This window comes from Macadamia integrifolia, chromosome 9 (genome assembly GCF_013358625.1).
Source record: "Macadamia integrifolia cultivar HAES 741 chromosome 9, SCU_Mint_v3, whole genome shotgun sequence".
Lineage (NCBI taxonomy): Eukaryota > Viridiplantae > Streptophyta > Magnoliopsida > Proteales > Proteaceae > Macadamia > Macadamia integrifolia.
Window position 1 is genome coordinate 7,594,288 of NC_056565.1, and position 16,220 is coordinate 7,610,507.

Sequence of the window (16,220 nt, forward strand, 5' to 3'; positions counted from 1 at the left end):
AGGGCAGAATAACAATCAAACTACTACTAGGAGCTAGTTTCCCAATAGGACTAGACACTCCTACTACAACTAAGAATTCAAAATAGGACTAGGACTTGACTTTATGACTCCAACATGGAGTAGGACTAACTAACTAATAGTCCATATAGGACTTTACAACCGACCAATGGCCTAATGGGCCTTTATTGAATTAAATAGCAACTAACTAAACCAATGAATTAAATCCCTTTTTCCTACCTTCTAGCCATATTCTAGGCCCATTAAAGTGGCTCATTTCAAAGAAAACTCATGGGATCAAAGGCCCAACACATACATAATACAACCCAAGGCTTATTTGCAATAAAATAAGCCCAAGTGACTTATCTACATCACCTACCTCTTTTTTTTATTTTTGGTACAGAAAAGATATATTATACCCCAACCATCTCCCTGGTGAAGCAGGAGGGTTGGTCCCCATGACCTCCTGAGACCGCTGCTACCTACTGGCAGGGGTACCACCAACTGAGCTGGCAGTTGTCTTCCATAGACCTGCCTTATTCAAAAGTGTTGTCTAGTTAAGCATCTTAGTCAGAGAACAAGTCAATCTAATGAGAAGGTTCAGTTCTGAAATGTTGTAATGAACATCATCTGTTAATATGCTAGAAAGTTGGCCCATTGGATTGTTACCAAGTGACTGATATTCAGATGTTATGAATGTCATTTTTGATATCTAGAAGGGATTTTGGAATGTTGTTGTTTGGAAAGTAAGATCTGAATACTGCAATTTCATCATGGATATGTAATTTTTGTTTTTTCCAAACTAAACTGACATTGTTTCATTCTTTCCATCAAGCTAATCCATTAGCCAATTCCCCCCCCCCCTTCAAGTTAGTTTACCTAGGAAAGTATATGATGTGCTTCTAATTGCAACTTGCAGGCCCTTCTTGTATCTGGTGGTAGTGATGGTTTACTTGTTCTGTGGAGTGCTGATCATGGGCAAGATTCACGTGAACTTGTACCCAAGCTGAGTTTGAAGGTGGTTATCTTCTTCTTCTACATTTGATTATCTATGTACCTTTTCCACCTAATAAGATGTCAGGATACTATTTGGGGGTTAATTAGTCGCTTCATTTTTTTACAGCAGTGAGTTTTTGTCGCTTGAAGTATTAAGAATTGTTTGGTCAATATTTGGTTTCCATCCGAATAGCCTGAGTTTCAACTTCTTAGATTGACTGGATTATGTTTCATCTTGAATTTTAGTGCTTTATTTACTCTTTTCTTTTTTCGTTCGGATAAAGAACCTTGTGTGCATACTGCATAGCTAATCAATAGAAGTTTCTTAATAGCCTTTTTGAGTTGTAATAAATGTCTAATGCGAGGACAGATTCAGGCCCAATGATTGAGAAGACACTTTTCAAAACTTTCATATCTTCTATGTACACTTCCAGGCACATGATGGTGGCGTTGTGGCTGTTGAGCTTTCTAGGGTGATGGGAGGTGCACCACAGCTGATTACAATTGGAGCAGATAAGACTCTAGCTATTTGGGACACCATTTCCTTTAAGGTTCTATATTGTCTGGATTTCTCAATTTGTCAGTGTGAGATTTTCTTTTTATTTGGAAGTTCATGGTACTTCTCAGGGAAAATGTTATGGCATTGTCATACTGATGCATTTCAATCCATTCATGCTTTTGCCTAATCAGGAATTAAGGCGCATTAAACCTGTTCCAAAGCTGGCTTGCCATAGTGTGGCATCTTGGTGCCATCCTCGAGCTCCGAACCTTGATATTTTAACCTGTGTAAAGGATTCTCATATTTGGTATGCATGCCTGTTTTCCGTAATTGGCCCTCATATCTGCAGATCGCATTATTCTTATATTCTTTTGAAACAGAATTTAGTTTTAGAAATTATGGTTAGTTTTGTTTAAATTTGAGGAAGATCAGCACTATCTGCTTTTTGGTAGGGCTATTGAACACCCAACATATTCAGCTCTTACAAGGCCGTTGTGTGAACTTTCTTCACTTGTTCCTCCACAAGTTCTTGCACCGAATAAAAAACTAAGGGTATGTCTTACTTTAAAAATGTATTTTCTTCTTTGGCACATTTATTCATTTATTTTAAAGATATGTAGAGAGGGAGTTTTGAGATTTGATCCTTTTACTTTTTGGTACATCTATCTGAAACACTAACAGTGCATGATTATCGTCAAAGTTCGAAATAAAGCTTCAAATGTGCTTAATATGTATTTGTCATACATATGATAAGTTAGGCACCGTTTTACAACGTTCCTAAAAACACATTTCTGTGTTTTCCTGTTCCTAAAAACGGAGAAACGGGGTAAAAAGCATTTGATAATCTTGTTTCGTTTCACCCGTTTTTAGAAACATAAATAGGAATTTATGAAAATTTATGTGATGTAGGATTGGGGGCCTAGACAACTAGGTTTCCTATAAGGGGTCAATCCACTAGACAAGGGATACTCAATAGGTCTTGAATTGGGTTGGATTCACAGTTGCTCAGCAAAATACAGATTTAACATGCAAGAATATTTGACTAATTAACAGGGCAGCAGCAGTCAATACTAATCTAAGCATGAAAAGCACTTACTACTCAAGCGTCAAATGGGAATATGGGGAAGGGAACATGGCAGCAAATATGTGTTAAGTTTAGCACAAATCAATCAAGACATTAAGCAAGATAAGTAAACCAAACAATGTCCTAAAATCAGCCAACTAATGAAAGGTAAAACAGCAGGAATTTCTTTAGGATAACAGTAAATAATGGCTTGAAAAACAGTGTATTTTCAGGTTTCAATGGGGGAATAATGAAGATAATAGGCAGCCAATGAGTGTGGAAGAGGGGGGGGTGTTTCCTTACCTTCTTGCTGTCCAAAGTCTGAGGAGAAAAGAAGAACTCAAGGTCCTCCAAAATAAAGAGATGCATTCCACCTGATTTGACGCAGTGGAAGGTTCAGCTTGATGGTGTAATGCTCGGCAACAGCCCAACTTGTTGACTAGGAACTCAGCAGCAACCCAGGTGGGGTTTTCTTGATGGAGGTAATCTCCAATGATTGTGAACAATGGCTGCAATGGGCAGCAGCAACAGAGAAAACAGAAAACAGAGAGATGAAATTCGAGAAAGGGACGGGGAAAGTCGAGAAAGAGAGAGAGAATCGTGAAGGGAAGGGGAGGCGAGAAGGAGAGAGATACCGAGAATGAGAGTCGAGAGAGAGAAGATCATGAGAGAGAGGGGAGTTGGGTTTTTGTTTTCAATAATTCATTAACTAAAACGATGGCCAATGGCCTTATGCATAAATAGAGAAATAGTTACTGAAAAAAAAGGTTAGCCCTAGGAAGATAATTTCAGAATAAAAATTTTCCTAAAAAAACAAATAGGAAATAACATAGGAGTGTTATTTAGTTTCCTACTTAATTCAAAGACTTAAATAAACAGGCTACTAGGAAATAAACTACTAAAATAACTAATCTGGACGATAGGAGAGAGAAAGAGGAAGAGACCAGCGATAGTCTCTTTCCTCAATCTCACGGTAGACCAAGAAGGGTCGACCAGCAGCCTTCTTCTTTCTTCTAGTTTCCTTCTGTGAGGCTATCTTCCAGCTAAATAGGTTGCAAGCGTGGCTGGGTCTTCCATCTACGTCGTTGGTACACGTGGATGTCCCCATCATTATGTTACAAGAAACGGCTGCGATGAAACAAGTTTCATCGTTTCTAGAAACAAGTGAAGGCAACAAAAACCCCAAAAGTGAGAAGCGTGACTCTTCACAAGCTCAAAAGTAATGGAATTTTTTAAGCTCAGAAGTGAGGAGCATGTTATCAAACAACAATGTGTGCACAAATCAATCCAAGAAACATGTTTATCAAACATCCAAAAATCCGTTTCTGTTCCTAGAAACGTGAAAATTCTTTTCTGCTGTTTTTGGACACAGAAACAGCAGAAACGTTGTCAAACGGTGCCTTAATTGTTTCTTCTTCGCTAGTTTTCTCCAACATCTTCAATTCCTTGCTGTATTTCTTCTCTTGTTCTTTCAAAATTCTCCACTGAACCATATTGGGTATCACATCTGAAACTCTAACTGATATTTGAACTTCATAACCTGCTATTAATTTTTCATCTGTCTGCTTCTATTATCCAATCAAACCTAATCCTTTGCTCTCTAACTACAGCTATAATCTTCCCATATCTAAAACCAGTTATATAAACCTTAGCTTAATAGAACTCCTTATAAAATGTCTCTTCTCCAAGATGTTGTAGAAATTTCCTTGGCTTGTGGAAACCAGTGTTCTGAAAAATAGGGCGTGCAAAGAAATGATCAAGGGGACCATCACACATCCTGGCTTTGAGGATTCGTCCCAAAAGTCCTGGACAAATTGAAACCCATAGATAATAAATTGAAAATATATGAAGTATGAAATTTCAGGTAAATCAGGAAAAAAAGAAAAGTAAATAAAAATCGTAAGCAAAAGTGAGGGCTCAGAATTCCGATCACCTTTCAGAATCTCAGAAATATTTCCCACCAAATCATCCAAAACCATAGTTGTCACAGTGTCTAGGCAATCATAGGCATTGGAGGGAGAAAATCTGGGCAACACACAAGGTGTCAAGTTGTTGCCTAGGTGACCAACTTTCCTGGATGCCTTGACAACTACGTGCAAAACCAAGAGGTCCAACAAAATATCATGGGAGAGGTTTGGAAATCGGTATTCCAGTCTTTTTTTTTTTCCAATCTCAAAAGATGAAAGGTTGCATCCTGCGAAGGAACTGACCCACTGGTTTTTGGGTGTCCTACCATTCTGGCATCCTGGATGGAATAAATGGCCATCTTATTGAAAATTCAACCGTTTTCTTATAGGCTTATGCTCCATGAAATTCGGGGACAGTTAGGCTCACCAATACGTGTCTTAGGCATCCCGTTTGGCACATCCCCTTAAAACACTAGTGGAAACATCACATTTATCTTGTCCGGCAAGCTTTTCTAACCTTGGTAGACCATTGCACCCTTAACATTAGACAGTTGTCGATAGACTGGTACCTATATAGCTCTAGAGCATAGGGCATTAACTCTATTATTATTCTTTTTTTGGATGAATAAATAATTTCATTACCAAAGAGGAGAAGAATATACAAAGGAGGGAGAAAGAAGAGAGAGATAGAGGGGGGGAGCTACACTAAGCCGAAAAGCTAGCAACAAAGACAAGCCCAAGGGGACAAAACAGCTTTGGGGGGGAGGGAGAGAGAATGGTGGAGGGGATGCCCCAAGAGACAACAATGAGCCTGTTCTTAAAGAAGAGGCAATAGCTCACATAGGAGTCCACCTAGGTTGAAGGAATCCACCTTCAAAGGGTTCTGTGAATACACACACACACACACACACACAAACGGGAATAGGACAAAAGCAAGCCAAAAATGTAAATCTCATCCGAATGTGCCTCACCCGACCCTAATATGGGATAGTAGGGTTGCCCTACTAAAAATCAGATCTCAGCCCTTCATTTTAAACTCTAATCCTGGGCTGATTTTACATCTTTAAACAGAGAAGAGTAGAAGACTCAAGCTGTAAATTCTCATCCAAATGTAAGGCCATTACGAAGTCACATGACCTGTAATTCTCATCCAAATGTAAGTCCATTACGAAGTCACATGACCTGTAAAGAGAACAAAAGACCCTAATAACCCTCTGCCAAGTAACACATGACAGAAATAACTAGAATGAAAGTACTCAAGGTGAAACTATGCTCAACTTGGACACACATCCTTAACTGTGAGTGGGCCCCACAACACTAGGGTTATAGAGAATTCCGAAGCTTCTTCGGATTATCAAGAAGCATCAAAAGCAGTTCCTCAACTTGTGTTGCATCATGCTTTAATTAACTAGATTCTTTATCTTTTGAGTTGAGACTTCCCCAAAATCAAAATTATTAAAATACTGTCATCTAACACCCTCAAATTACAAATATGACCCAAAATACAAAACATCATCCAATACCTTGTCCCAACTTGATGGGTTCGGCTACATGGAGATTCCAAGCAAGGACGAGCACAAAGATTCAAGGAAAAAAAATTGTCGGGTTATGACTAGTTATAATAAGTGCCGGTTGTCAACCTGACGCACCACTACAAATCAGCCACAGCCTTATACGATAGGTTATAATAAGGTACCGGCTGTCTATCTGACGTACCATATAGATCGGTCAAGCTAAAGCATCTTACATGCATTACAACTTTTTCTGAATATTACTTCTCTTATTGATCCTATAAAAAAACCCCTTTAACTATATACTACTAAATAAATCCTACTTAATGACATAAATAAACTCCAAAAATAAACTGATGTGAACCCACAAGCAAGAAAACCCAGAGTTGACCTGCAACTTTTTCTGGCTCCTCGGGGATAACCATGGAAGTGTGAATCAGGCATATTCATGGAATCATGCATGAGGAATATAGAATTTTTCCATCATTAATTGACGAACTTCCTGTATTCTTATGAGGTTTGGTATCATTTAATGAATGGCTTCGGTCTTAGCTCCACTACTTCAATAGGTTGGATAATTTGCTTTCTTCTTGACGTAGACCAATCTGAGGAAAGGGGGTTAATTGCTTTTTGAGTCTAGTGCTGCACTGCTGGCAGCTATTTGGTGGTCTGTTTGGATGGAGAAATTACAGTGTTTTCATTATGCTGAACCCTCTGTGAGAGTTTGAAATGGAAGCAAGGATTATTTTGCTGTTAAATAAGGAATCCTTAATCATGCTCTGGTCTGATAACTCAGTATAGGACATTTTATACTTCTGGCTTCTGATGGCCTTTTTATAGTGTCCTTTAATCTATCTCTTTTACATATTAAAAAAATGGAATTATTTGCTGAACTTGCTTTCCTATTGTTATCTGTGCATGTAGTTTAGTTTGCTTTCTCTAATGTTTATAAATTTCCATTTTAGGTTTACTGCATGGTTGCACATGCTTTACAACCTCACCTTGTTGCTACTGGAACCAATATTGGTGTTATTCTCAGTGAATTTGATGCAAGATCTCTTCCAGCTGTTGTTCCTCTACCAATGCCACCTGGCAGCAGAGAGCATTCTGCTGTATATGTGGTTGAAAGGGAGCTGAAGTTACTGAACTTTCAGTTGTCCAACACCGCTAACCCATCTCTTGGAAGTACTGGCTCTATATCTGAAACAGGAAGGTCAAGAGCAGAGTCATTGGAACCCTTACATGTCAAGCAAATGAAAAAGCACATTAGTACACCAGTGCCACATGATTCTTATTCTATTCTTTCTGTGAGCAGTTCGGGAAAGTAAGTTGCTGCAGCTAAATTTGCTTGTCATTCTAATCATACTACTCTTTTGAAATTCTATTTGATGATTTTAGACACTGTTGTTGGCTAGGTTTGTTGTCGTTGTTGCTGTTGTTGTTGATGTTGTTGTTGTTGTCATATATCTTCCATATCTTGTCTCGGGATTCTGTATCTATCTGATCTAACTCGCCTAGAACTCTTAGACAGTGCTGTCATTAGAAATGTTATTTAGTTCTTTTCCCGTGAGTACTATATCATGCAATTTTAGATGTGTTTTGTGAAAATCATGGCTATTGATGGACATGGTAGAAATCTATGGCATATTATATAAATTTTGTTTTGGTGAATAATAAATTCAATACCAAGAGTAAGAAGGGGGAGGGAATGTACAAAGCCCCTAGGGCAAAGAAAAGAAAAAACAAGAAAATAAGCATATCAGGGAAACAGGCACTATTTTTTCGATTAGGGATATGGTTGGAACTATTCTTAGAAGTTGAATTCTCTAGATCTATTATAGTGAGAGACTTATAAATCTCAATGAATAGATTTAGAATTTATTATTCATAAGAAGTTTGTCTTCCAATAGAAGGTATCCAAATTCATTCCATTTTTGTGAGAGGCAAAGTTGTGATAGTAGAGATTTTGGGTTGAAAATTTGGGATCTAATTCTGGCTACCCAATAAAAATCAATTTCTGTTATGTTACTGTTACTGGTGACAATATTGTGATCGTAGATCAACTCTACTTATGAAGGGAATTGAATCAACTCAAAATGAATCCACAATAGATCTCCAAAACAGAAAATTCAAGGGGCAAAAACAAGTGATTGATTATCTGGTTATCTCCATGCATGGTATTAAGTATCAATGCATAGCAACCCTATTGGTCAGATATGTATCGTGATGGTTGACCGTAATATGTATGATGTAGACACGTCTGCACTTGCCTGGTTGGACTAGCATGACCGGCTTTGGAAGCCAAGAGCCTAGTAGAACCGGTCCAACGCAGACTTTTGGTCCAACAGGGGTTCGAAGTAATTAGTAGTAATTTATTTTGTGTTTTTTATTTCACATAGTAGGAACGTAGGAGTTAGAGTCGGTTTAGAGCTTGTTTCCTTTTATGAATTGCTTCCTAGTTTAGGTTAGCTTCTATTTCAGTTGAGTTTCTAATTTTATGTCTTTATTTTCCCTATATATTGGCATTAACCAATGAACAAGTTAGAGTGAATTAATTTTGAATGAGGCCTGGTTTGGTTTGTGCTCGGTGAGAGTGCGTGCTTCCCCTTTCTCCCCTGCTACTCTGATCTTCCTTTTATTTTCTAAGGGCTTTCCATCAACTTGGTATCAGAGCCGAAAGATCCTCTCCTTCGTTTTCTTTTCCTTCGCATCTTCTCCCCATTCTTTGTTCACCACCCATTCCTTCCTCAACCCATCTTCTTTTCCTTCCCATTCTGCTCCCTTGTTCTGCCAAGGTCTGAGAACTAAAAAAAATAGTTACCACAGACCTGTGCTTCACCTCCCTTCAATTCCCATACAAACCCCTTTCCCTTTTGTCTCTGATGGAAAACCCTTCCTCTTCTAGGGTTTCAGTGACTAAAAGAAAGGGAAAAAAAAAGCCTCTGTTCATACCAGAGAACAGAATCCCACCCTACTCCCCTTTGCAGCAACCATCTTCCCAAACCCACCACCCCTTCTGAAGCCGGAAAAAAAAAAGAGAGGAAGCAGAGACGAGAGAGTGAGAAGCAGCAACCAAAAGAGAAAAGAAGAAGAAGAAGAAGAAGAAGAAGAAAGGAGACGAGGAGAAAGAGAGAGAGAGAGAGAGAGAGAGAGAGAGAGAGAGAGAGAGAGAGAGAGAGAGAAACAAAGAATTAAAAAAAAAAGAAAAAAGAATACATACGTGGTTTCAGACCTGCTGGTTGAAGCCCCTCCTCCTTCACCAATCGCAGCAGCCCTCTCTTCGTGGTTCGCTGGTCCTGATTTCGACAGAGAAGAAAACCCCACTTTTGTTCTGCTGGTTTCCGTCTCCAACAAGGAGAGATACTTCCTCCTTTGTCAGTATTCAAAACCCATCCCTGATAATCCCTTTTTTCAATTTTCTTGATTTTTCATTTTTGCCTCTTCCCATCTTATTCTTGGTTGTCCTATTTTTTCCCTATATCCAAATATACCCCTGCCCCATATGTGATATAGTTGGTTTATAATTGAGCTTCAACTATTATGGTTTTACCACCCTATTTGGAATTTCAACTTAATTACCATTCTGCCATTGTTCTTTGAACTTTCATTTATTTGCTATTTTGCTATCTTATTTGAGTGTAATCTTTATTATCTCCACCATGGTAGCCAATAGTGAAGCTATCCAACAGCTGAATTCCTATAAGGGAGAAATTGATGCGAAAGTTGATGCCCTCACTACTGTCGTCACTTCCCTTCAGACAATGATGGAATCTATGCAAGTTTTTATTAATCGATTGGTGGCCGCAGATAGAGGAAAGAGTCCCATTTAATATGGGGATTCTTCCAGCACCCACAAGGTCTGTCACCAACACTACCACGACCACCACCACCACATCATACACCACCATCGTCACCTCCACCTCCATATGGAGCTGGTTGATACGATGATTATGGAGTGGAAAGAGCAGCAATACTGGATGCCCTTGATTTTTATGGAGATAACAATCCAGAATTGTACTTTCACTAGATTCACAACTTGGAGAGATTCTTCAGATGGTATGGATTGATTGAGGCCAGAAACGTCTTATTTGCAGAGGCTAAACTGAAAGGCTCAGCCCAGTTTAGCCCCAGCCCGAATCTTGTGGGTCAAGCAACAAGAATAGAGCTGAACCCGAGACATTGGGTTAGTCACCTCTTAGGCTGATATGCATGAAGTCTTAAGTCGGAGATTTTTGCATGCTGATTACAAGCAACACATGCATCTCAGGTTTGCATAGTTGAAACAGGAAAATCCGTCCGTTGAAGAGTATATTGCTAGATTTTGTTATTTTGCCACTCATTCTGATTTTGAGTGGGATGAAGTATTAGTGGCACAATTCCGCAATGGTTTTGCACCTTCAAATTAGTGCTGCCCTTACATCCAGTTGACTACCTACCATGGAAGATGATGTACTAGTAGTCTAGTAGCATATCAGGTTGAAGAAAGTCTGGAATGTCCATACAATCGTATTTACAGATACTTTTCCTCAAGGTATTGGTTTCGTTCACCAATAGCCTTCTACCCAGGAAAAGTCATTTAGCAGCCCACATGTTAGTGTTTCATCTATGGCATCTTCAAGACCTAGCTGACCGTATTTTCCACCTCGACGTGATTTAGGTATGTCATTTTCACGGCTTATTTGTTCATACTCTCCACCTCAGCGTGGTTATAATAAACCTTCCGGGACGTCAAAGTTTCCCCATTAGTGCTTTACGTGCAAAGGATACAAACATTTCAATGCTCAGCGTCCCAATCATTTGCATGTTTTTTTCTTGATATGGATTCTTATTTACCTCATATTCCGAACACGCAACTTGGTTCTGAAACAGTTGATTTAAGGGAAGAGCGTGCACCAGGTGAAGTCCATGACACTCCTAGTGATGAGGACGCACATCCTTTTTATGTCATTTGTCATGTGTTAACCACTTAGAAAGTCATTGAAGATGAAGATTGGCATTGTAGTAGTATTTTCCAAGCCCGTGTGAAGTGTAATGACCAACTGTTAACCTTGGTCATTGATGGAGGTGGTTGCACTACCGTTGTCTTTGAAGATGCTGTTTGCAAATTGGGATTGAAGACAGAGCCACATCCAAATCCTTACAAGGTTGCTTGGGTGAACAACATTAATCTTAAGAGCAGAGATAAGTGTTTAGTCACATATTGTTGATGGATTTAAGGATACAATCCAATGTGATGTCCTCCCTCTGAAGGTGTGCAATATCCTTCTTGGTCAACCGTGGTTGTTTCACAAGAAAGTTCAGCATTGTGGTTATGCCAACACCTATGCTTTCAAGCACGAGAACATGACTGAAGTTTCATCATGCCAAAGATGAAATTAAGCTCAAGAAGATGGTGGGATCGTTCCTCAATCAGCGTATTCCGTCAGAGGGTCTCCTCGGTCCTTTTCCTAACTGGATGGAGTCGAGTTCTTTTCAGAGGAGGAGAGTTGATGCAGATACTGCTGCACTTGCCTGGTTGGACCAGCAGGACCGGCTTTGAAAGCCAAAAGCCAAGAAGAACCGGTCCAGCATAGGGTTTTGATCCAACAAGGATCGGAAGTAATATTTTATTTCACATAGTGGGAGCGTAGGAGTTAGAGTCGGTTTAGAGCTTGTTTCCTTCTATGAATTGCTTCTTAGTTTAGATTAGCTTCTATTTCAGTTAAGTTTCTAATTTTGTGTCCTTATTTTCTCTATGTATTGGCTGTAACCATTGGACAAGTTAGAGTGAATTAATTTTGAATGAGAACTGGTTTGGTTTTTGCTCTGTGAGAGTGTGTGCTTTCCTTTCCCCCCCCCCCCCCCCTGCTACTGTGATCTTCCCTTTCTTATCTAAGGGCTTTCCATCAATGTAGCCTAAGGGGGTGAATTGGATTTGCTGTGTTAATGCTCACTAATTCAGAGCATGTGTCACAAGCAGAAGATAACAAAGCATAGGAAAAACATAGGGCTTACATCCACTGCCCGCATTGTTCCAGGTCTTCCACTAAGGTATAGCTTTTACCGGTGCCAGCCAAACCGTTGTCTTGCTTTGTCTGAATGGGGAAGTACTTATTTTTTTTCTGGCTAATAACCAAACCTGTATGTTTTACTTTGGCTTGCACATAGCTTCCCGCTTCTAGGTAGGGAATCACCCAATTGTTTTTCTTGGAAGAACCAAACCCCAGGTTTTTCCAGGTGTACACCTAACCTTTTAACAAACGCAGGAGTTCTGCTTAAGTTTTGCAACTCAGGGAATGCAAGCTTTTCTATAGGTGGATGTACCAATCAAAGTACAGATAAATGCCTCTTAATAGGCCAATATGAAAGATGAAGATCAACTCCCTCAACTTACGGCCCTTTTTAGATACTTAGATATATTTAATGTTTCTAAGGTCTTATGAAAAAGTAATTTTCCCATATATAGACAAATCAACAACAGTCAAAAACTAGCTATTTCTGACTGTTGGATCTCATCTGGTATGGTCCGGTCAACCATAAACTAGCCGTTTGTGAACGTTGTATTCCAACAGATCTTTTGGATCTCTGCAGAGAGATTGGTTGACTCCTATTCTTTGTGGGTGACTTATATTAATCATTTTAAAGGGCATCTAGACTATTGGAGTTGTTTCATAGGATTACATGAAGATATGCAAATAAAGATGCTAATTCTATGGTCTTTGAAGCTTTTGGCCTCGATCGCTTTGTCCCATTGATGTGTGAGATTCTTCCAAGCCATTGGCATTTGTCCTATCCTGAATACCCGTGGCTTGATTAAGCTTGCATGTTGTGGTCACTTTGTCTCATTGATGTGTGAGGTCCTTCCAACTTGATGAGCTGTTACTTGGGAATCTAATCCTGGACCATATCATACAGACCTGCACTCTAGGGGGAGCCTTAGATTCCCTAGTAACAGCTTTGTTTGTATGATATGGTCCAGGATCGTATACAAGGACCTCATAATATGGTAATGGAGATGATTTTAACACAGGAAAGTGAGATTAGAGACGGAGAAACAGAGGGGGAAAAAAAAAGAAAATAAGAGAAAGCAGATGACATGGGATAAAGAGAAGCAGAAACCAAACATACACATATACACACACACACACATGCACAACCGAACCAAGTGTTCCTGATCCCAAACACAACATTGCACCCACCTCTTCACCGGCCCATGTCAACAACTTTTGTAGTGAAGAGCTATGAAGCTATAATTAAGCTCTAACTCTTTGTTTGAACAGAAATTTTTTTTCCTCCCTGCCACTCAAGCTTTCTGATTTCTTTTCTCCTTCCAATCATCTAGGTTGACATTCCCCTCTACCATGAGTCTATCTTGGATTTCTGCATACCTGAAGAAGTCCTCGCTGACACCCTAATCTGCTGGAAAATCGACCCACATCTATTGCATTTATTATCAATCTACATGCCTCTTCTCTATGAAGAATTCTTCCCATTATGCTGTTCTACAAAGCTCAGTTGGTCCATTAAATAACTAGAACACCCTTGTTGACGATCCTTTACTCCGACAGCATCTAGGGTTCCTCAAACATTGTGATATATATATGTTAGACTTATAGAACTGAGAGAGAGGACGCATCTCAGTGATCCATTTATATATCTCTCCTTGACAATATATTTTAATAGAGCTCCTCAAGATCTCCAGGCTACGCCTGCAATTTTCTCTGCTTTGTTGTTTCCCACTTTATAAGATAGCCATTTTTCTCATTGACATTGATGCATGTTGCTGGGGAAATTTACTTTACCTACACTACAAGCTTTTGAATTTTATATAGCTCTCGTGATACTCCATGATACTGCTTCCAATTCTGTAAAGAAGAAGAAGACGAAGAAAAGAAAAAATAAGTAGCCCTTGGCAACTTAAGAAGCCAAAATATCTGATTCATGTATCTGCTATGATATTCTTTGTGGCAGTTGATTTCTGAGATTCATTGCCTAACCATTTGGTAGTTCGTTTAGCTGAAATTTTGGAGTTGGTTTAATTGTTTCTAATATCTTCTCTTTCATGATGTTTGGTTTGGTTGCAGGTATCTTGCAATTTTGTGGCCTGATATTCCTTACTTTTGTGTCTACAAGGTTAATGATTGGTCAGTTGTCGATTCAGGGACTGGAAGACTTTTAGCTTGGGATACATGCCGTGACAGATTTGCCTTGCTTGAGTCTGCTTTACCTCCAAGAATACCAATAATTCCTAAAGGCGGTTCATCAAGAAAAGCGAAGGAAGCAGCTGCAGCTGCAGCACAAGCAGCAGTGGCTGCTGCTTCTGCAGCTTCAGCAGCAACCGTCCAAGTACGAATCTTACTTGACGATGGGACATCACATACTTTGACAAGGTCCATCGAAGGTCGTAATGAACCGGTATGAATTACATTGTTCTCTATCGAAGGTTATAGTCTCCATATGATATTATTTCATTTTTACATTTTATTGCTTGTGAAAGCTATGAGCTCGTTGTTTATTTGAGAGAAAAATAGATCATAATCTTTCTGCTTGCCATATTTATTTTGGAAGTTAATATTGAAGTTGCTTGTTACTTTCTGCAATTTTCTCTTGGAAATTCCCTATCCGATCTTCCTGCATCAGTTTAGTATCTGTAGAATGCAATAGAGTTCAGGGAGACAACAAGGAGGTTATGGAATTATAGGTTGTGGTCAAACTGGTGTTTGTACATAAGCCTTACCTAGACATGTGGTTGTCAGCTCCCCATTTCTGGGATTGCAGCGATGAATTGAGCAGTGAACACAGCTCTTCATGCAACTTGTCATGAGTTTCGGACAACTTGGTCTGCAATAAAGACGAATTCAACTTTGTGTTTAACTTTTCACTATTTCTCCATTAGGTAGGATTTTATTCGCCCAAGCACTTATTTGTTGAGGAGAAACTGATCTAATTCGATGAGTTTCGAAGAACTTGGTCCGCAATAATAATATTAAATCACTTCTGTGTTTCTGTTTGATTGTTTCTGAGTCTCAAGAAGTGGTAACTGGGTGATTTGGATTTCATCTCTTGACGGTGACCATATTGTGGTACAAGATTATTGATTGGTGTGGCTGATTCCAAGGGCTGTCTTCTTGACTTCTTGTACAATCTAGAGACACTGCTTAAGTTGGGAAGGCTTTCTAACTTGAAATGTTTTGCAGCAAGTTTGTGGAAACTGTTGCAATCAAAGTGCTTGAACAAGGGGAAGCCCCAGTCATTAGTGTTCAGAAGTGTCTAATTTGGTTTATGTTATGCTTTTTCTACATCTGGCTGTAACTTTTTTGCACCAGCATCGTAAAAGAATGTCAAAGGCTGTTGAGAAGCTTAACAGAAAAATAGCTAGAATAATTGTTGTACTACTCATGGCATGAAGATTATCAACCATGGAATGAAGATGATTCTAAGATATCAAAGGCTGCGCCAAACAATGGAGCGTATAATATGCATGAAGCTAATACACTTCAGTGTGAGGGTAATGGGCATAATACCTTAAATGCCAAAATAGCCAGCCCAGCTGGTCACACATGCGAACAAAGATCTAAAATTTGAATGTTCAAAGGGCCTCTCAGATCAAAACCAATGTAATCCAAGGAACTGGGATATAATTATCCTCTTTGGCACAAATGCATACCCTTGGGACTCAAGTCTGGAGCTTTGGGCCCATCCCAAGCATTGGATGTTGTCTCTTACAATTTCAACTTGATCTGAGTTGTTTTCCGTCCAATTTCCCACTACATCTGACAAGGCATTTATAACAGTGGACTTCTTGGACCTAGGACATGTATGATTCTGATGCAAGGCTGGTTTATATACTTCTCAACCCAACTCATTTTTATGTACTTTTGGTGTGGATCTGGTTGGACCAGTCTCAATATTGGACAGCTGATCAGGCTTTGTGCTAGCGTTCCATGGCCCATATTGTTGAACTTGGACTATTTGGTCCAGAGTGTTTGTAAATCCATCTTATGGGTTTTAAGACGGAAATCCCCTTCTTCTGTAGCCTTTCATAAATGCAAGTTCTCTCTGAAAACTTTAAATGATTCCCCTTTGTTAAGACTTTTATGGCAGTACGACTAGTCCGCTTCCATCGCCTATAGACCTTTTTTTCTGGTGAATAAAAAAATTCATTTCCAAAAGGAGAGGAAAGCAGGGACTCCACGAGAAAGGGGGGAGGGAAACAACAATACAAGGAAAAAGCCCAGCCCTCACTGGTTTTTTTTTTTTTTGGGGGG

General features: G+C 39.3%; 1 protein-coding gene across 1 annotated transcript in view; it reads left to right on the forward strand.

Moving 5' to 3' along the window:
* The window catches only part of LOC122088154, a 48,199-nt gene that overhangs the window by 17,029 nt on the left and 14,950 nt on the right, over window positions 1–16,220 (forward strand). The window contains exons 7-12 of the mRNA XM_042657316.1: window positions 917–1,015; window positions 1,428–1,544; window positions 1,684–1,799; window positions 1,945–2,044; window positions 6,939–7,297; window positions 14,037–14,367. Of these exons, the coding sequence (XP_042513250.1) occupies window positions 917–1,015; window positions 1,428–1,544; window positions 1,684–1,799; window positions 1,945–2,044; window positions 6,939–7,297; window positions 14,037–14,367 (1,122 nt within the window). The remainder of the gene's footprint in view (window positions 1–916; window positions 1,016–1,427; window positions 1,545–1,683; window positions 1,800–1,944; window positions 2,045–6,938; window positions 7,298–14,036; window positions 14,368–16,220) is intronic.